This window comes from Centruroides sculpturatus, unplaced genomic scaffold, assembly GCF_000671375.1.
Source record: "Centruroides sculpturatus isolate CEXI.00-Female unplaced genomic scaffold, Cexi_2.0 scaffold332, whole genome shotgun sequence".
NCBI classification, from domain to species: domain Eukaryota; kingdom Metazoa; phylum Arthropoda; class Arachnida; order Scorpiones; family Buthidae; genus Centruroides; species Centruroides sculpturatus.
Genome location: NW_019384524.1, coordinates 251,877 through 273,270, shown reverse-complemented (window position 1 = coordinate 273,270; position 21,394 = coordinate 251,877). Strand labels below are relative to the sequence as shown.

Genomic DNA, 21,394 nt, shown 5'->3' with positions numbered 1-21,394 from the left:
ATATAAATACAGTAGAGCCTCGAAAACTCAGCACTCGCGATAACTCGGCCACACCCTGGCAGGGCAAAAAAATCCTTAGTTAATTAATTTTCATGATAAAGACAGCTTTATGCCTCATAAAGTATTTTTCTGAGGTCTGTCTTATCAGGTAAATTACTGTACACAGTGTATTCATTAATTTTCATTTTCATGTAGTAAAGGCTCTATGCCTTCATAAAAGACGTACTTTTCCTTTGTTTAAGAGTATTTGGGCAGTTTATTCTTTGTTGTATTCTCAAGTAAACAATACATACAAGTACAGTACAATATTTTCTGAGGAAACACTCATACCTATTTTTTTTAACCACATTCCCGATAACCTGGCATTTTCACAAACTCAGCCACCATTTGGTCCACATTAGGTAGAGTTTTCGAGGCTCTACTGTATTAATACATTAAATTTTTCCATTATTTGTTTCAAAATATGTTTAAATTTCTGTTTTATGTATAGAATAATTCAGAATATAAATAGTATAATTCTTATTTCAACTACTTGTATGATTATTTAAATATAGAAGTGTTTCTTGGTTACTGTGTGATTATAATTAAATTATTCCTATTCAGTACTTCTAGAGAAATTTAGCAGTCCAAATGCAGCCAAGTCTGTTACACTGACATTTTATGATATTTTGGTTAACCAAATAAAATATTCACAACTGTTATTTTATTTCAATTTGAATATAGCAACAAAAATATCCAAGCATACACATCAGAAAATTCTATAGCATTCAGCATACTTTCCATAAAAATCCATTTTATGGAAAATATGCTAAATTTTATGAAATTTTAATGCAATCCTTANCTTTAGGAATTGAATATATAATCAAAGAAAAATAGATCATTATTCTATAGAAGAAAAACAATGAATTACCCTAGAAAACTTTTCTAAGATGATTCATTATTAGAATCCTAAACATTTTTTAAACATTATTAGATTATTTTATTTTATCCTGTTTTATTTTTAGGATTCTAATAATGTTTTAAAAATGTTTAAAAAAAACCTTTTGCATGTAACAACCACATTGACTACTTTGTTCTTGATTTCTTGTATAAATTCACAGTGATTAAACAGTTCTGGATTCTGTTCAACATTCAACTTTTTAAATATTTTTGCACAGTTCTAGAAAACTAATTTTCTTATCCAAAGTATTTTTAAGTATAATATTTGTAATTTATTTACTCCAAATCTTTACTTCCAAATATCCAATAATTATTTTTATAAGTTTAGAGTAACTTTACAAGATCAACAAAAATAGTTCAAATTATTTAAGTATATAGATTTAAATTAGTTGTGCTTCTTTTCTGTATTTGTCAGATTAGAAATATCTTCTCTATGAATTTATCTCATCCTTACAATATGATAATATTGTAAGGATGAGATAAATTCATAGAGTAAGGATGAGATAAGGAAGGTCAAGAGTATCAGATATATTACAGAGATAAGAATATTTTATATATGAATATTAAACATAAAAAATATGAAAGTATTTTCATCTCTACAAATATATCTAATGTTTTTGCTTATGTAGTATTGCATTTTAAGTTTAACCATATGTATGAGATGACTTTTTCAGGAGGAAAATGTTTTAGAGATAATTTTTTTCAATAGAAAATGCATATGATGATTATCATTTCAATAAAATTTACTGTTTTTATTATTGCACAGTATCCAACACTTTTAAACAAATGTTTTTTATTAGTTGTTTAAAAATAATTGTATTTTGCAACTAAATGATTTTTATAAGCAGTTTTAATGCCTGTTGTTTAATACAGTGGAACCTTGCTTAACGAGCATAATTTGTTCTAGAATGTTACTTGTAAAGTGAGACACTCAGTAAGCGAAATAATTTTTCCCATATAAATTAATGTAAAATACAATAATGCGTTCCATGCCGAAAAAGATACTCAAATATTTTATGTATAATGTTTATTCAAAGAAAATTATACAATATACATTGTTAAGGAGCGTGAATCATCATCATCTTTTCTTCTAGTGTGGAATGAATCAACCTGGAATGCAAATTTGATTTGCAGAAAACAAAAAAAATCGAAATACAGTAATTTCTAATATAAAATTATAGCCTTTACATAGTCCAAGAATTTGACATATTGTTTGTCATGTTTATTATATAATGGGTTGTTGATGTTTATATGTAATATGTCTGAACACAAGTTTGGAAAAATGTGTGATCATAAGTGACACCAAGATGCTAGCAGAACAATGTTAAACACATATTGTTGTAGCAGGCACACAATCTGGGACTTTCCCTCTCCTCGTCACTTGTTATGCAAAATGTCACTCATTAAATGAGTCATTTTTTTACAATTTGCTTTAATCGTTATGTGAGGTTCCACTGTATAAATATTGCTAAAAATTTTTAACTTGATATTTGATAAAATCGCATAACAGTTTACAATTATTATTTAGGTTCCCAAATGTACAGATAGATACCTAATATATACATATACAAGAAATGTAAAAATTACAAAAATTACTTTTACAAGTATAGGTAAAAAAGTCATAAAATTTAAATAAAACACAATAGTATATATTATGAAGTGAAGAGATAGCAGAAAATGAGAGTGTATTTTTTGGCATAAAGATCTGAAAATTTGGCTATTAAGATAAATTTTTCATATAATTCTGTTTACTATTGTATAATATACAGTAGAACCCCTCTAATCCGTCACCTTTGGGACTGGGGGTATGGTCGGAACGCAAAAAAGGTCGGATTATCAGAAAAAAGTAAAATAAACAATCTTCCCCTTTGTCCAGTCTTTGTAGCACTGCTAATTTTTCATTTAATGAAAGAGTAACGTGTTTACGTTTCACTCCTGACATGTTAAAAACACGCACAAAACTGTACATGTACACACAATGTAAAACATATACTGTAACGAACACAGAAAAACGCCACGGACGGCGAGTCACCGACGAGTCGGGACAAGTTTCTCGACTCCGACCACGGTCGGATTAACCGGAGTGACGGACTAGCCGAGGGCAGACTAGAGGGGTTCTACTGTATACCAATATTTTAACTTAAGACTATATATCTTATATCTAATATGTATATTTAAAATTTGTTGAAAAAAATGTTAAAATTTACAGAATAGTTTAATCTGTACTAGAAATGTCTTTTTATATAAGCATATTATAAGGAATATATGTTATTTTGCAATAATTAAATAAATTATTGAAAAATAACATACAGTAATAATCACAAATATAAAGAATATATCTGATTCAAGAAGTTTGTTACAGAATGATGAAATACATTTCTCTAGTAAGTCTTTTACTGTAAAGTTTTTGCAGCAACAATAAATTACAAATAAACAATGATAATTATCATTTTAAGCATTGAGATATTTTTTGATCAAATGATGTATATGTTATTGTATATCTTTTATTCTCTAAACTCTCTTTAAATATAATTATAAAATAGTTTTGTTGAAAATTAAAATATAAGTCTAAACCAGGGGTCACCAAACTTTCACAGCAGGCCAGGTAACTGAGAAAATAACGAGCACAGGCCACATAACCATAACGATTTTGTTCAATACAGTATACTGAATACACAAAAAATAAAGACAACCAATATATTTATTTACCAATACACAAACATGATGGCTGCAGCAAGCTTGTAATCTCTTTTCTTAGAAACTTCATTGCAGATACTTACACAAAAAGCACTCTGATATCCAAATTTGCAAAAAGTCACCAAATTTTTTATTTCACTGATTTCTGATTTTCCTAAATATTATATTACTGTCAGGTGCAAAAATCAGATTGGACCAATTTTGGCATTTTTACCTAAACTTACTATGTAGAAAAATTAAAATAAGTGTATCTACAATCTATGATATTTCCATATAAATAATTATATTTTAGCTCATTTGTGGCACAGTGTGGCGGCAGGCCGTAGTTTGGTGAACCCTGGTCTAAATGAATAGAAATTAACCAGGTGGAAATATTTCAAACATCTCATATAAGCTATTGATACCATAAAAATCTTCATTAAATTATGAAATATTTTAGTTGCTAAGGTGGCTATAGTAGTATAATTATCAAAATTTTTCAATGAAAACATTTATCTATTCATTTTGGTAATTGTATTGTTACTGATATTAGATAATTTTATTCTGTTCTTTATTTAAATTTAGAATTATGTAAGTTAAAAACTGTAACAAGTACAGTACATAACTATTTTTAAAGGAAATTGTTATTTCAGCTTTAGTTTGATTTTTTAAATTTACTTTTATTAATTTCATCATTAATGAAGTATTTTAATTTTAACAATTTAAATATTTTAGCCTACCTTTTATGGAAATGATGAAAATTCAAACTCTTCTCAAGATGATGTGCCAAACCAAACTACAAATGCTCAAAATATGAATCTTACTTCTAAGGAAAATTCTACAACAATTAGCATTCCTTCTAAATGTTAATTGGTTTATAAAATATTATTTAGTGAAAAATGGAGGATTAGAAACTCTCAGATAAGCACTTTTTTTTGTACTATACAATACCCTAGTCAAAGATTTGAAATGTATGTTATGTTATTTTAAAATAAATTTTAAGTCTATCAGATAATCATGTACTATTCTAATTGAGAAACTGGGGTCAAATCTGATCTATAGAATCTCATAATTCAGTTCAAGATGCTGGGCAGTCCCACTTCTGAGTGATACTCTCTTGTAATGAGTGAAATAAATATATGAAATATATTTAGCTATAGTATTATGCAGCTATTGTAACACTTAATTTAAATAATAGTAATGAGCTAAAGGGACGTTTTTTCATGTACAGTGGGTACCTCATACTTCAAATGTTTCAAAGTTCAAATGCTAAATTCATGAGAACTTCAATCCAGAGTTCAAATGATGCTTTTGTGTTCAAACTGTAAACAGAGTGAAAAAATGCACTCACCTCATAAATGCCATATGTTGTGTGCTCAAGTCATCTCTTACTCTCATTGTAAAGTATCTTTTGTGTTATGTTCATGTGTTTTCAGCACTTGTTTCACTTTGTTTTTGGTATTTAATTATATATGTAACCCCTTCCTATTAACCATTGCAACTAAGAAAAGTAAGGAAACAACAAAGTGTAAGAGGAAATCATACTATTTACAATTGACAAGGTGAAAAAGGAACATTGTGAGGCATGAAAGTGGTACATGTATGGCAGATCTGCTGGCCATATTTAAGATGCCAAAGTTGACAGTGTGTGACCTTTACATGCAATTTTTATTTTGTTATATAATATTTACATATTTTATTCATTGTGTAATTTTCATGTTTTAATTTATTATGTAAGACACTTAATTGTATTATTTTTACTTTAAATTATGTATATTTGCTGCTTAAATTTATCAAAATAAGTACTGTTTGGTGTCTGGGAACAGATTAACTCACTTTCCATTATTTCTGATGGGAAAAATTTATTTGGACTTTGAACAAATCAGTTTAATGGCCTCCTGAAACAAATTAAATTTGAAAGTATGAGGCACTACTGTACATCACTCCATGATTTTCTGCTGAATTTTCATTAGCTTAAATGTAGTCTGTAAATAATCAGGATTTTGAATGCATTTAGCTAAAAAACAGGCTATAGTTTATAATATAAAGCAGCAATGTTCCTAAACAATTTTTCTTAAATTATCAAAAAAATATAGTAGAGCGTCGTTTATCCGAATCAATTGGAGACTGGGGTTGTTCGGATAACTTATTTTTTGGATAACCGATTGTGCAAAAAAATATATTAACCTATCCCGTGTTGAAATTTTTCTCCGTTGCGTGTCGCTTCGCGTTGAATTTTCATCGATGTTAAGCCTAACGTAAACTTTTTAAAATAATAATTGTGGCTATTGTATCGTTAAAAATTATTTCTTTATGTTTTACAAATGAAATAAATACATTGAAAAATATAAAAAAATAAAAATTATACTTTAGGTTGACTGAAATTCTTTCGGATAAACGATGCTCTACTGTATACCATTTGGAAACATTAAGGATTTTCACAAAGTAGAATTATTATTATTATGTAAATAATAATAAAAATTCTACTTTGGTTTTTTTTGGTTTACTGGTTTACACAGGAAGTTATTATGTAAATAATACACAGGAAGATAGTAATTATTTTAATAATATTTTTCTAAGAATATGCATTTTAACCCGAGAAAAATAAATATAGAATAGAAAAAAGTGTGGAAACTATTGTTTCTCTTTAAATAGCAAGACACTGATTATTAGGAAAGGCATCTAAAAACTTCAAAGGAAAGCCAATTCAGAAGGATTCATGAAACTTGATGGATTTTAATTACAAAATTTTTTGTTAAATTCCAATTTAATGAGAATTTTACAGTTTATGATTTGATGAAACAACATGTAAAGCTATAGACAAATACTCCACATACAGAAAAAATCTTCACATATACTCTATAAACAAACATCTATATTAATATAGATTTTAAAAACTTATAAAAAAAAATAACAATAAAAATTTCATATTTCACATGTGCTTATTTAAGATTATCCTGATGGTAATACTTTCTATCCTAAAGCATATACTTTGAGAAATTGTTTTATTGAAAAAATATTCAATAAAGTCATCTCCAAATTATTCAGACTTAAATTTGATTGAAAATGTATGAAACATTACCATGTCATTAAAAATATCCTAAGTAAGAACATTCCAGAAGAAACCAACAAATTTTGTAGAATTTGAGAATGGCAACTTTATCAAATTAAAAAAAAAAAATAAATAAATCCAGAGAGTTATGTAAAACACTCTGCAAGGAAATATATAAAATACATAATGTTAATTTGGACTATTATGATTTCTAAATAAGTTATAAATTATAAGTCTTACTTTAAAATGAACTTTATGTATTAAACTTAACTAAAATGATACAACTGTATTTTATAATTAAAAATAATCAAACATTTATTATGAGTTTTGAAATATAATAGTTGTTTGTAATGTTGTATGTATTAAAGATTTTTGACCAGGGTTTGTATATTGAAACAACTGTAACTGTTAATATAGATAGTTGTAGAGCATTTAAGTATTCAATTTTTTTAAATTTTTAATAATAGATTAGATATTTCATTTGATATATCTTTTATAATTGAAACCAATTTTACAGTTATTATTCTGAAGTAAGTATATGTAATATTGAAATATATATAATGCTATTTTTAAATGAACTAAATCAAAATTATAAGACCACATTTTAGTATTTTAGTTATGGATGTTTCAATTATTGAAAATGTTAATTAGAACTGTGCCTTACATAAAGTTGGCATTTTATAACAGAAGTTCTGTGATATATAAAATAGTGATAAGGCAGCATGATATAAAAAAAATGCAATTTACAGAATGTATTTTTTGTACACACAGTTATATCTAAATAAAAATAACTTTCAAACAAATTGTTGTTTTCATAAATGTTATTTTGTAGAAAAAATATCATGGCATAACATTGAAATTTTAGAACATACAGTAAAGGAACAGTTTTGCAAATGATTTAATTATCATTTTAAATTAAAACTCAAAATTAATTTGAATACAATTATGTAAATTGACTGAGAAATCTATAAAAATGTATACCTTTACTTTATGAATTTTATTAAATTATTATCCAGATAAGTTATTTAATGTTCAAATTATTTTCCAAAAATATTTTATATAAATACAGTAGAGCCTCGAAAACTCAGCACTCCGGATAANCCTCGCCTTACGTCGGTAATTGGTTCCAGGAGAACGACGTAAGTCGAATTTACTTGTCTCCGAATCTACTTGTCACTAGGCTAAACCATAAATTTCCATTCCCGGTTCTGTATTTTATTTATTAATGCATTTTTAATAATATATGGTTAATAAAAATCTATTTTAAGCTTACAAACAAATAAATTTTAGTTTTTAATATAGTACAGAAAAAAGTATTCTAAATTTACGAATGCATGTACTGTACTGTAAATACAGAACATACTAGTATATATTTTAATATGATTCTATGTGCTTTAAACGTTTTTATAGTGATATTACGACTTCAACATTTGTGGCGGACAGACGTAAAGTCGAATAAAATGACTTAAACTTGATTTTTATTTTTCCATATACTTTTTTGACAAACGACGTATAATCGTGAACGACGTAACTCGAAACGACGTAAGTCGAGGTATGCCTGTATACTGTATTATTATATGATTGCAAAAATGTTGAAAAAAACAAAATGTTTATTTTGACATTCAGTTTCTTCTAATTGGTAATAATTTTTATAAAATTATTATTTCAGCTACCCAATAGTGCTGTTTTTCTCAAACTTATCACAACGACTTCTTTAGGTTAAAAAAAGAGTAAAAAAGGAGAGTTTAAGTACCTTTAACAAAATGCATTTCGGACTCATATTGTCAGTTGTTACTATATTAAACTGTACAAAAAAAGGTACAAATAAATTCCCGATTTTAACAACAACATTATTAAAATATAAGAAATAAGATAAATTTACATTTAGTGCACAAACCAAACCAAACAGCATTTCGCTTTCAAATCTTCAAATACATTATAAAAATCAACAAGACATATACGATAAGAGGCTAATCTTTACCTATGTGCACCATCATGGCCACACAGTGGAGACCCACGTTCACAGTGGAGGTTAGAACGTGGGTCTCCACTGTGCGGCCATGATGGTGCACATAGGTAAAGATTGACCCCATAAGATAAGCACACATTTAAAGTATAAATAAAATACAAAACGAAGAACTTTTACCTCACTTTTACAGGGTACTTAAACATTATTGTAGTTCCTCTGTTGGCTAAAAATTGACACTGAGAGGGGTGTAATTGCATATCATTACAGTATTTTAAAATTATTTTAAAATGTTTATTTTGAAAACTAACGTACATATTCTTTACATACACACAAACTTGGTATTAGTGTAGAGATTGTCTGTTTAGACATTTAAAATTATTTTAAAATGTTAACTGTAGTGATTTTACAATTGATCTTTAGCTATTTTTGTATATTATCATCATCAATTGTTCTATATCCATTTGGATTCATCTTTTGCCATCTCCAGAAATCTTCACCTGTTATAAATAAAACTCTTGATTTATTGTTTCTCTATAAAGCCCACTGCAAATGAGTCAATGTGATTGCTTTAATGTGTAGACAAACTGGTTTTTATGTCAAGTGACTGTTTGATTACTGCTAATGATTGCCACAGATTGATAATAAACTGTGCATGAGCATTGTTAATAACCAAATGAAAATATCCAATAAGTTTAATATGCTCTTTATAGAACAGACTTTTTACCTTTTCTTGAAACCTTGAGTCCATTGTTCAATTGCAGGCAAATTTGCTTCAATTTGAAAGGAGACCAGTTTGCTTTGATGTTGACTCATTTGTACCAGGCTTAAGATTGTTGGAAAAATTAACTTACACATCTTATCCAGTCCATATTTGGCTTTCCATTCAAGTTCTTTTTCAGCTAGAGTACAATCTCCCCAAATTTCTGAAACATCACCCAATCTCCTGTCATTGATCTTATAGGGTATCTGAAATTATAAGTAAAAAAAAACTTTTATTTTAAATTGCTTCTTGTCTAATTGTTTGTTAACCATAGTAAATCCTAGATTTTCCAAAATTGATATTGTATATACTTATTAAATCTCTCTCTTATCTCAAGAAATTTGTTATTTTGATTAGTAGTGAATGTTTTTCACTAGTGGAAAAGCTCAACATATTAAAATGCAATTCATAAAAAAAATTGGCAAAAAAGACTTCACTGCCTATGCAATAACCATTCTACTTTGTGCTTGCAATTTCCCTGCTATATGAACTAAGTTTAAAATTAGGACATTTAAAAAAGTTAAACTAAATTTAAAATTATTTCCTACATAACAGCTGTAATATTATTTGATAAGTAAAAGAAATGAAATAAAATTATAGTAAAAAATTGTGTTCCTGGGTGGCTAACTGATTCAAACAAAAGATGAACTTCTTTATGTGGTAAAGACTTGACAGATTGTAATTGTTAGGCTATTAAATAAGATACTGAAATTCTGTTTTGTTTATTCAATTATTGTTTAGAAAACATTGTGAAAATTTATTTTACTAATGGATCTGACTTGAAGATTATTCAACAATTTGTGAATCTTACAGCGCACTATTTCTAAGTTTAAATAATTTAGTACTCTTAATACCTTACCCTTATTAGCTATTGCTTTTATATCTGCTTATTATTAATTAGCACTTTTTTAATTAATTTTGAAACTGTTCAATAATTTAAATGTTTTGTCATTAAGTTTATGCAATATGTGTATTTAAAAAGTTTTAATGTTAGTATTTACTTTTAAAATTAAATTAAATGTATTTTTTCATGTTTATTTGCCAGTTTATAATTTATTATTATTATTTGATGTGTAATAAATTCATGATGAATGTACCATTTTTTGAGCATTTGTATAAGCAGATATTGGCCTAAGATAAGTCAAAGACATTGCTTGTTTATTGAAATTTTGGCTTCCAGAAAAAGCAATTTCACATTTTAATATAGGTTACAAAAATCAAAGTGAACACTTTTAAGTGAATAATGTTGTAGAGTAATGAAAGTGATTTGTATAATGATGTTGGAGATGTTAGAATAGTAGAAAGTCTAGTGAGTGCATGTGTCCAGAACAGTTATCTAGGACAAAATAATGAATAAGAAAATAAGTGATGGAACAGTTGGGATAATTAGGAGTGTTTTAGAACTTGGGTGGTCCTTCAGACAAGTTCAAAAGAATTGAAGGACAAAAACATAATACATTTCCATTGGATAGATTTCAAACATTAAAAATGGTAAGCAGAGAGCATTTGGACAAGGATCAAAGCAAAGCAGTTGTGGTTGAAAATGTATCCTACCAAAGGTGACATTACAGAGACTAGACTAGACTAGACTATGGCCAGTATGGAGAACCCATTAATGCAATCAGGAATGGGACAAAGGTTTGATGTTAGTCAACAAATAACCAATTACAATCTAAAGGAAATGGACCTTAATCTTGCCAAGAAACCTGCATGCCATGAGCTTTCCAATGTATCCATCCAAGAGAGATACTGCAGGTCTTGGCCATTCTAATATCATGTGCCAAAGAAAAGTTGGTAGCAAAGTTTATCACAACTGACAAAGCTTGTTCTATCTCACTAAATCTCAATGCAAGAGGAAGGTCTGCTATATTAACAGGAGCCAAAATCACTTCAAAGCACTACCATCAACTTTGGCATCTCATCCTCAAGGGGTTATGGTTTGGGCTGGAATTTCAGTGAAAGGACCAACAAAGCTAATTTTGTGAAACCTGGGACAAAAATATCATCAAAATACTACATAAAGAAAATCCTTCATCATTTCTTCCAGTCAGATGCCAAGAGACTGTTTCTGGATGGCTACTTTGTGTTTTGTTAGGATTCTGTGCTTTCCCATATGGCAAAGTCTACAATTCCATTCCTGTAAGAAAATAAAATTGCATTTATCAAACCCTCACAATTGTTGCCAAACAGTCCTGATACTGCTCATTGTGATTATTCTGTTGGGATTACTTGAAACAAAGAGTAAAGACAAGAAATATGCACACATTAAGTGGAATAAAACGTTCATTCAGGTAGAAATTATAAAAGTCCCCTAAGAGATGATAGATTGGGCTCTAAAGGCTTGGCCACATAGATTGAGAGTATGTATTATACAAAAGGTAAATGCATTGAGAAACACAATTAAATGTAAGATTTATAGCAAAATAAAAGTGTTCACTTTTGTTTTTTTGTAGATCAGTAGTTAACAACATGATGCCTGGATTAAGTAAATTTGAAGATATTTAATATTATTTTAAATTGTATACAAACATTACTTTAAAATGGATTTTTACATTGTACAGTTTAATAATTGAATCAAATAAATTAAAAGTGTAATTACATCATATTCAGTTTTGATTTCATTAATTAAATACAGGAAAGTAATGTTGCTATGTGTAAACAAAACAAAAAAAAAAAAAAGTCAAGATAGGACTATAATTTTAAATGTATACAATTATTTTTAGTCCAACATTAACTGTACAGCAATGAAAACAGCAACAAGTTTATGGCTTACTAGGATAACAATTTGTGTATAGTGTCTGAACTGTCAAAGTTCTCTGAAACAAGTTATTTTAGGTATAATTATCTGAGATTTAACAGCTGTCAAGATGCAGATTCAAATAAGAGTGTAATTAATAATTTTTCAATTGAAGTGTGTAAAAAATAAAAAATGATTAGTTAAAGTAAATTAAAGTGTAGATTCAATGTATAAAAATGAATAGGAGAGAACAAAAGATGAGATAAGAGTACATGTATCTTTGGTGGTATTGAAAAAAGTTGCAGTGCTGTAATATGTCTATTGCACATGTTTTCTAATGATACCCTTAGTAATTTTACACAAAGGAAAAACAGCTTGATGAGTTTGCAGTTGCAATTTAAAGTTTGCATATCATACCACTTTCAAATTGGTTTTAAACACACAACCCATGTAATGTTTCTCATTGTTCATTTGTAGAAAAATGTGTTAACTAATATATTGTACACATGTTAATTTCTATAGACTAACTTATGCATATTAATAGAGTGTGAGAAAGGAAAAAGGATATTGAACATTATAGATAAGTTTTAAAATAAAATAGTAGTTATGAAGAAATAAAAGCTAAGACAAGCCTAAGTTGAATAAAGACAGTAATAATAATATAAATATATTTAAATTTACTGACCTTTTTACCACAGGCTTTCTCAAAAGCTTTCACTAACTGAAGTACAGTAAATCCTCTACCTGTTCCTAAATTATATACCTGAAATGTTTTCTTTGTTTATTAAATAAAAAACGTTGTTTGAAAATGTTTAGAAAAATGTATAATTTACTTTATATCTTGGATTTTCTGTTAGTTTCTTTATTGCTGCAACATGCCCTGATGCTAAATCCATTACATGAATGTAATCTCTTACACCTGTAAAGTATTTAGTTTTATAGATATAATTATTTTTATTATTATATAAATACTTTCATTTGAAAGATTTGAAGTATCCACTTATTAACAGTGATCTGTAATCTATACTATGCTTCAATTCTGTATTATCAATATCAACAGTCAAAATTTTCTAGGAATTATCACATCCACAGCCAATGTAATCACCAACCAATCAACAGCTTTATTTTACCCATATACATTTAGGAAATTAAAATATTTTCCTGCTCTGTGGATATGAAAGTAATAAGGACTATGTGTAACAAAATATTGTTTACAAAAGAATAAAGATGAAAATGGTTTTAGTATGAAAGTATCAATAGTTAAACAGTTGGAACATTGAAATTGGAAATGTATCAGAAAATTGTTTGTGCCATTTTTTATTTGTATGGAAGAAACTCGCTGAGGCAAGAAATATAAGTTCTGAAATGCATCTAGGTAAAATAAAGTTGTCCGATTGCTTGTTGATTATGGCATCTATGGATGTAATAATTCTTGGAAAATTAGGGTATTTTGACCATTTACTGTATATATTGATACTGTTATGAACAATGAATTTGATTCTTTAGCCTTATCTAGTTCGGATCTTTTTTTCCAATATAATATATCTTTATTAAATTTTACTGAATAAACTTTTGTCTGTAAAACTAGAAGTTATAATTATTTAAAAAATTATTAGCATTATATGTGATACACTTTGATAGTCCAATATCTTCAACTGTCTCCATATCTCCCTACATTGTCTTCTGATGATGTAAAAATTTATATTGAATCAAAGAATGATATATTTCATGAAATCTAACTTATTAAATCAGTAAGAATGTCATTATGTGGCTTCAACAGAAAATTGAGTCATCTGTCATTGATAGTATATTGTTATGAATGCAATGATTTTGTCTCTTTGAGATTAGATATAAGTTACAAAGAAGAGATCCTATATTAGGAATATCAATTACAGAAAATTTAACTGGATTTTCATTATTAAAATTTTGAGAAATATATAGGATTGATTAACCAATTACATAGTCTTGCAGGTTATTCATAACAGTTCATTTGCCTACTTAATTTTGAAAGATTTGAAGTAGTAATTTACTCTCAAAAAATTTAAGAAACAACTCAAAAAAATAAACTTCAATAACTTTTAATAAACAATCACCTGTTCCATCTGGTGTGTCATAATCACCACCAAAAATAACCAATTCATTCTGTTTACCAGCTGCTACTTCCCCAATATATGGCATGAGATTAGTAAAGGCTCTTGTAGGATCTTCTCCAATTAATCCTGAGGAATGAGCACCAACTGGATTGAAATATCTTAAAGAAATGATATTCCATTTCTGAAAATATATCAAAATGGATAAAATGTCAAAATTTATAAACTTTTTGTTTGAAGTTGAATTAAAGCTTGTTTATGGAAATTATCTCTTTGTTTCAAAACAAAATACTTTGCAGTTTTTATGTGGAAGATTACTTCTATATTAAATAAAAACTAAAGATTGCAATTTTAAATAATGTTAGATAACTAAAAAATAATATAGCATAATATTTATATATAAAACTGACAAAATTTTTTGGCTATGTTATTTTTTGTACACATTTAATTTTAGTTCATTATTTTCTGATATTTAAATTTTTAAGTTACATCAAAAATTGTGAATATATTGTAATGCTTTATTTCCATTTAACCAAATTAGTCAGTTTATTCAAATCATTTTCATAAAATTAACAGTTACAGATAAACAGAAGTCCATTTCTACTTTTTTAAATGTTAGTTTTGTGAAAATATGTAATAACTGATTTAACTGAATTTTTGCTCAGTTAGTTTTGAATAAATTTTGTTTCCTGTTACTGGCAAATACAGGAGGGTGCAAAAGTAGGTATACAGCTGCTGTTATGGGAAAAAACATACAGAGAAAATAGGAAGAAAAAACATTTATTTTTATGTACAAATTAAATTACAAATAAGGAATACGAACTAATAAAAGATGATAAAAATAATAATAATGATCACCAAACATTTGTGTTTCTCAGATTATCAACTGTATACCTACTTATATATTGGAACAGATATTTCATATTTGTTCCCATTTTGCACATTAAAGTTAATTTAGTCCCACATCAGGCATGAAAATAAAATTTGTGTATTTACGTTTAGTATCCTGTACTTATTCATATAATAAATAATGTAGTAAACTTACTAAAATTCACTTTTTGGTTTTATCATATAAAGCACTTGACTCTGATTATCTATTCTACACTCATATTAAAGTTTTACATCCAATTCTGTTCATTAAATTACAAGAGAAAATTTTGATATTGCTGTTCAAAGATTAAATGAAACTTCGAAAAAAGTCTTTTACTGTAGATTAAGAAAATAAATGTATATCGCAGTATATACAGCGTGATTAATAAAGGTCTTATGATAAGAAGTTATTCGGCTATCTTGCAATACTTCAGTAACTTAGCGCAAGAAATGATGAAATCGGGCAATTTTATCATCACTAGGAGACGAAATTATGAAGCAAGCAAATTGGAATCATCTCAAATCATGATTTTTAAGTTTGAAAAATTTAGAATAAAATTTATCTACATTGATATTGATGTAATTAAATGAAGTGTTTTAATAATTGTTCCAGTAACTGAAGGACACTGACGTGCAAATAGTAGCTATTAGCAAGGTTGCGGTCGAAGTTTTCACGTCGAGCGTCGCTCCTGAAAACTTCGTCCGCAACCTCGCTATTGTTGATACTCGGTACTCACAAGAATACGAACTATCGAATGTCATTTTTCGAAAATATTTTAGGGAGAAGGTGGTATTATGGAACCCCTCCATTTCAAACTGGTAATAAAGGCGAACTGTAGTGGATTGTGGCTGAACTGAACTAGGCAGACATCCCTAGCAAGGGGAAAACCCGTTTCACTTCAGTTAAATGGTTGTCCGTAGTGAATTAGCATATTTGTGTTTTTCGAAATTCGAAAGTTTTGAATGCTAAGTGAATTTAATTATTTCTAAAATATAAATCGTGTAGTTGTAGGTTCACTGGTGCATGTATTCCGTTCCAGAGACTTAGGGGTGCGTATTAATCTGTGTGATGATCACGTTTTTTAAAATTTGGTCTTGACAGACATAAGTTAATTCAAGATGGCGATGCATAAAATACGGACCCTATTGATGCTTTTAATATGGAACCCGTATAACTCTTGTAAAAGTATGTGGTAGATGAATGAAAAAATAGAAGGAAAAGGAAAAATATAGATACCTAACACTATAGGAGCATTATATTTGTGATTTTTGTAAATGATTAGCTTCTTCTTTGTACATTTCTTTATTATTATTAAATCATTTTTGCGATAAAATACATTGGAGTAAATAATTTTGTAATTATTTAACATTCTTTGTACTTTCCTATTTGTTTTTGGATACATTAAAGCATTTTTTCTGACTTTTTGTACAGAATCCTTCAAAAACCTTACTTATAGTTACACTAGCGAAAAATCCAATTAGGAACATTCAGTTTAACAGTTACCAGTACTTTTCGCACAAAAAATGTGGGTGTAGTTATGATACCTTGTTTACAATTCCCTATAATGAAAATGGTGTTCCATAATACCACATAATACCCCTTCTCCTCTAATTGTTACTAGAGTTTGAGTCTCGGCTAGCCCACCAGAAGCCGAGTAGATAACAACACTGAACGCTTGTAGTTGGTCGTGGATCGAACCCAAGATATGCATGATTAAATAGCCTCTTAGTGTTCACAGGACAAAAAGATAAAATTTATATATATATTGGTGCCTCGTACTTCGAATTTAATTCATTCCAGGAGGCCGTTCGAACTCTGAAGCATTTTTTCCCATTAGAAATAATGGAAAGCGAATTAATTCTTTCCCAACCCCAAACAATAACCATTTCGATAAACTTAAAACGGCAAATGTACATAACTTGAGGTAAAAATAATGCAATTTGCCGTAATAATAAATTAAAACACGAAAACAATAAATAAAAATACGTATATGATATATAATAAAATGAAAATTGCATTTATTGGTCGCACACTGTCGACTTCGGAATCTTAAATATGGCCGCCAGATCCGCCATACACGTATGTGTACACGAAGCATAAAAGCGGTACACCTATCTGTACTGTTTTCATGCTTCGCGATAAGTTCCTTTTTCATCTTACTTGTTAGCCTTTTTCAAGCCTTCCTCATACTGGTTAGACTTCATTGCTTCCACACACTTCTCGGATGCCGTGATTATTAGTAAAGGTTATATTGGGTTGAACAGAAAGTTTTTGCATTTTTTTTAACAGTTGTTACTTATCATAGATGTGTGATTTAATTATAACAATTGTAAATTTTAACACATTGCTAATTTGAGATTATATTCTTTGATCAGACGCTTATTTTATGCCTCAAGTGCATTTTTCATTCCACGTGCAGGTAGAACTTTGAAGCATCGTTCGAATACCGAAGCGATTTTTTGTCGAACTTGGCATTCGAACTGTGAAGCGTTCGAAGTAAGAGGTACCACTGTATTTATATATACATATATTTAGTACTTTTCCATGTTCGTTACACTATATGAAAATTAGCTGCTACTAGTATCTTCCATCATCTTTATCAATATTTTAACTATTACTTCTACAGTCCTTCTTTTAATGATATATACATTGTAGTTTAATTTCCAGTAATTGGAAATCTTTCAGGATCCTTGCTATTCCTAAAAAATATCATAAATCTTATTGTCCAATATCTACAGTATTTCCTCTGTTGTTTTGGAAATATTTGAATATTGCATATTTGATTTTTTATTGATAAAATTGTCAAGACAATAAGTTTACATTTAAAAAATTTCAATAAAGACAATACATTAAAAAGTGATTGTTTCGTCTTCACTCTTCAGGAATTAACATTCTTGCGGTGGAGTCGACCTTCTCATCCATCCAAATATGCAAAAATGTATAAAAATATTTATTGTGGAGATGGCACTTAAAATTGCATAAAATTTTAAGTGCCATCTCCACGGGTCGACTCCGCCTGAAGATGGAGAGAGGACGAAACAATGACATTTTAATGTATTTTTTTGGAAGTTTTTTATTCTTTGTTTACTATTGCATCATGGTTCAAACACTCAACATTGTGGTATTTGGCACCGTGCTATTTTAAACAATTTACTTATTACTAAACAAGAAATTGTAACTAATTTTGAAACAAAAAATTTATATTTTATACATACTAGAAGATATTAGTCAGGCATATGATTCCATTCTTCTATCTTGCTATATTCTCTCAAATTATTTAGCCATAATTGCATGGATTAACAATTAGGTATACTTTTTACTCTGTTTATTTCGGATTAAATTGAGTGACTTCAGTTTCTGCGATCTGTGTGCGACACATCCTAAGGTTTCGTTCTTAGTATTAATAATTTACTTTTTATCGCTTATTATCCCGAATATCAAATCTAGCATCGCTGCATATGCTTATGACATTAAGATATTTTGGAATCACTTTTCGTAATTTCTGATCTTAATATACAGTTGTCCCTCTGTAGTCCGACGTTTTTTAATCCGACATGCTCAGTAGTCCGACGCACCTCCCGTCAAGGTACCCGTCCCCGTTACGTGTCTGCTTGCACAGAAGCATGTCACGATGTGAATCTCCCCATCCAATTCTTACTCGATGACACACATTTCGTGTATTTTATGTGAGCAGTTCTGTTCGAACAGTTGGAGTAGAGAATATTAAGTTACTGCTAGCAAAACAATGCGAAATATGTAATTATTTTCGGTAATCCGGACACTTTTGGTAATCTGACACACCTTTAGTCCCACACCTGTCGGATTATCAAGGGACAACTGTATTTCTTCTGTAATGAAATTATTCAATTTGAAAGCAACTGATTTATCAAGATTAATTTCTTTCTTTAGTTCCCGATCCTAATTTTTTAACTTTTTCTATTAATTTTTAATGGCCATATCATTAAATATGTTCATTCAGTCAATGCTGTTGGTATTATTTTTGATGAGAAGCTTACTTTCCATTGCTACGTTGATTCTCTTATTAGAATAAAAACTAGCAATTTGAAGAAGTATATTCTAGCTTCATTCCCATCCCATTTCCTGTTTTACGAGCTCTGTTTTTTTGTCAACTTGTAGCAAGTAATAATCAAAATTTCCAATCGGTTGTTAATTATTACTTGCTAGTTTGGGCAACCGCTGCATCAATTCTTATTTATAGTTTTTCGGAAGTCAATGAAGCCTATCTTTCAACAAACTGTCACTTACCATATAATATTCTTGTGAAACTGCCAGACCAAGACTCTGATATCTTGACATTCCATTATATTTTGATAGATTTTATTTTATAATTATTTTAATGGATTTTATTTCCTTTAGCATGCCAATAAGATTTACTAGGAATAATTTATGCTTTGCTGCATCTAACTTATCTTAGTTGTTAGTTCATCTAGGCCAGCGATTGTGAACTTGTGACCGCGGGTCATGCAGTATGTGAAATTATGATATNTACACAGGAAGATAGTAATTATTTTAATAATATTTTTCTAAGAATATGCATTTTAACCCGAGAAAAATAAATATAGAATAGAAAAAAGTGTGGAAACTATTGTTTCTCTTTAAATAGCAAGACACTGATTATTAGGAAAGGCATCTAAAAACTTCAAAGGAAAGCCAATTCAGAAGGATTCATGAAACTTGATGGATTTTAATTACAAAATTTTTTGTTAAATTCCAATTTAATGAGAATTTTACAGTTTATGATTTGATGAAACAACATGTAAAGCTATAGACAAATACTCCACATACAGAAAAAATCTTCACATATACTCTATAAACAAACATCTATATTAATATAGATTTTAAAAACTTATAAAAAAAAATAACAATAAAAATTTCATATTTCACATGTGCTTATTTAAGATTATCCTGATGGTAATACTTTCTATCCTAAAGCATATACTTTGAGAAATTGTTTTATTGAAAAAATATTCAATAAAGTCATCTCCAAATTATTCAGACTTAAATTTGATTGAAAATGTATGAAACATTACCATGTCATTAAAAATATCCTAAGTAAGAACATTCCAGAAGAAACCAACAAATTTTGTAGAATTTGAGAATGGCAACTTTATCAAATTAAAAAAAAAAAAATAAATAAATCCAGAGAGTTATGTAAAACACTCTGCAAGGAAATATATAAAATACATAATGTTAATTTGGACTATTATGATTTCTAAATAAGTTATAAATTATAAGTCTTACTTTAAAATGAACTTTATGTATTAAACTTAACTAAAATGATACAACTGTATTTTATAATTAAAAATAATCAAACATTTATTATGAGTTTTGAAATATAATAGTTGTTTGTAATGTTGTATGTATTAAAGATTTTTGACCAGGGTTTGTATATTGAAACAACTGTAACTGTTAATATAGATAGTTGTAGAGCATTTAAGTATTCAATTTTTTTAAATTTTTAATAATAGATTAGATATTTCATTTGATATATCTTTTATAATTGAAACCAATTTTACAGTTATTATTCTGAAGTAAGTATATGTAATATTGAAATATATATAATGCTATTTTTAAATGAACTAAATCAAAATTATAAGACCACATTTTAGTATTTTAGTTATGGATGTTTCAATTATTGAAAATGTTAATTAGAACTGTGCCTTACATAAAGTTGGCATTTTATAACAGAAGTTCTGTGATATATAAAATAGTGATAAGGCAGCATGATATAAAAAAAATGCAATTTACAGAATGTATTTTTTGTACACACAGTTATATCTAAATAAAAATAACTTTCAAACAAATTGTTGTTTTCATAAATGTTATTTTGTAGAAAAAATATCATGGCATAACATTGAAATTTTAGAACATACAGTAAAGGAACAGTTTTGCAAATGATTTAATTATCATTTTAAATTAAAACTCAAAATTAATTTGAATACAATTATGTAAATTGACTGAGAAATCTATAAAAATGTATACCTTTACTTTATGAATTTTATTAAATTATTATCCAGATAAGTTATTTAATGTTCAAATTATTTTCCAAAAATATTTTATATAAATACAGTAGAGCCTCGAAAACTCAGCACTCCGGATAACTCGGCCACACCCTGGCAGGGCAAAAAAATCCTTAGTTAATTAATTTTCATGATAAAGACAGCTTTATGCCTCATAAAGTATTTTTCTGAGGTCTGTCTTATCAGGTAAATTACTGTACACAGTGTATTCATTAATTTTCATTTTCATGTAGTAAAGGCTCTATGCCTTCATAAAGGA

At 28.1% G+C, this 21,394-nt stretch overlaps 2 protein-coding genes across 2 annotated transcripts in view; one reads left to right on the top strand and one right to left on the bottom strand.

Moving 5' to 3' along the window:
• The window catches only part of LOC111622828 (pleckstrin homology domain-containing family F member 2-like), a 53,359-nt gene extending 47,597 nt beyond the window's left edge, over positions 1-5,762 (top strand). Inside the window, exon 9 of the mRNA XM_023365250.1 lies at positions 4,351-5,762. Within this exon, the coding sequence (XP_023221018.1) occupies positions 4,351-4,485 (135 nt within the window). The 3' untranslated portion in view covers positions 4,486-5,762. The remainder of the gene's footprint in view (positions 1-4,350) is intronic.
• A 3,241-nt stretch (positions 5,763-9,003) lies between these two features.
• Positions 9,004-21,394, bottom strand: part of LOC111622826 (UDP-glucose 4-epimerase-like) — a 20,855-nt gene continuing 8,464 nt past the window's right edge. Inside the window, exons 6-10 of the mRNA XM_023365248.1 lie at positions 14,227-14,407; positions 12,967-13,052; positions 12,819-12,896; positions 9,488-9,602; positions 9,004-9,133 (exon numbers count right to left, since the gene is read on the bottom strand). Of these exons, the coding sequence (XP_023221016.1) occupies positions 9,057-9,133; positions 9,488-9,602; positions 12,819-12,896; positions 12,967-13,052; positions 14,227-14,407 (537 nt within the window). The 3' untranslated portion in view covers positions 9,004-9,056. The remainder of the gene's footprint in view (positions 9,134-9,487; positions 9,603-12,818; positions 12,897-12,966; positions 13,053-14,226; positions 14,408-21,394) is intronic.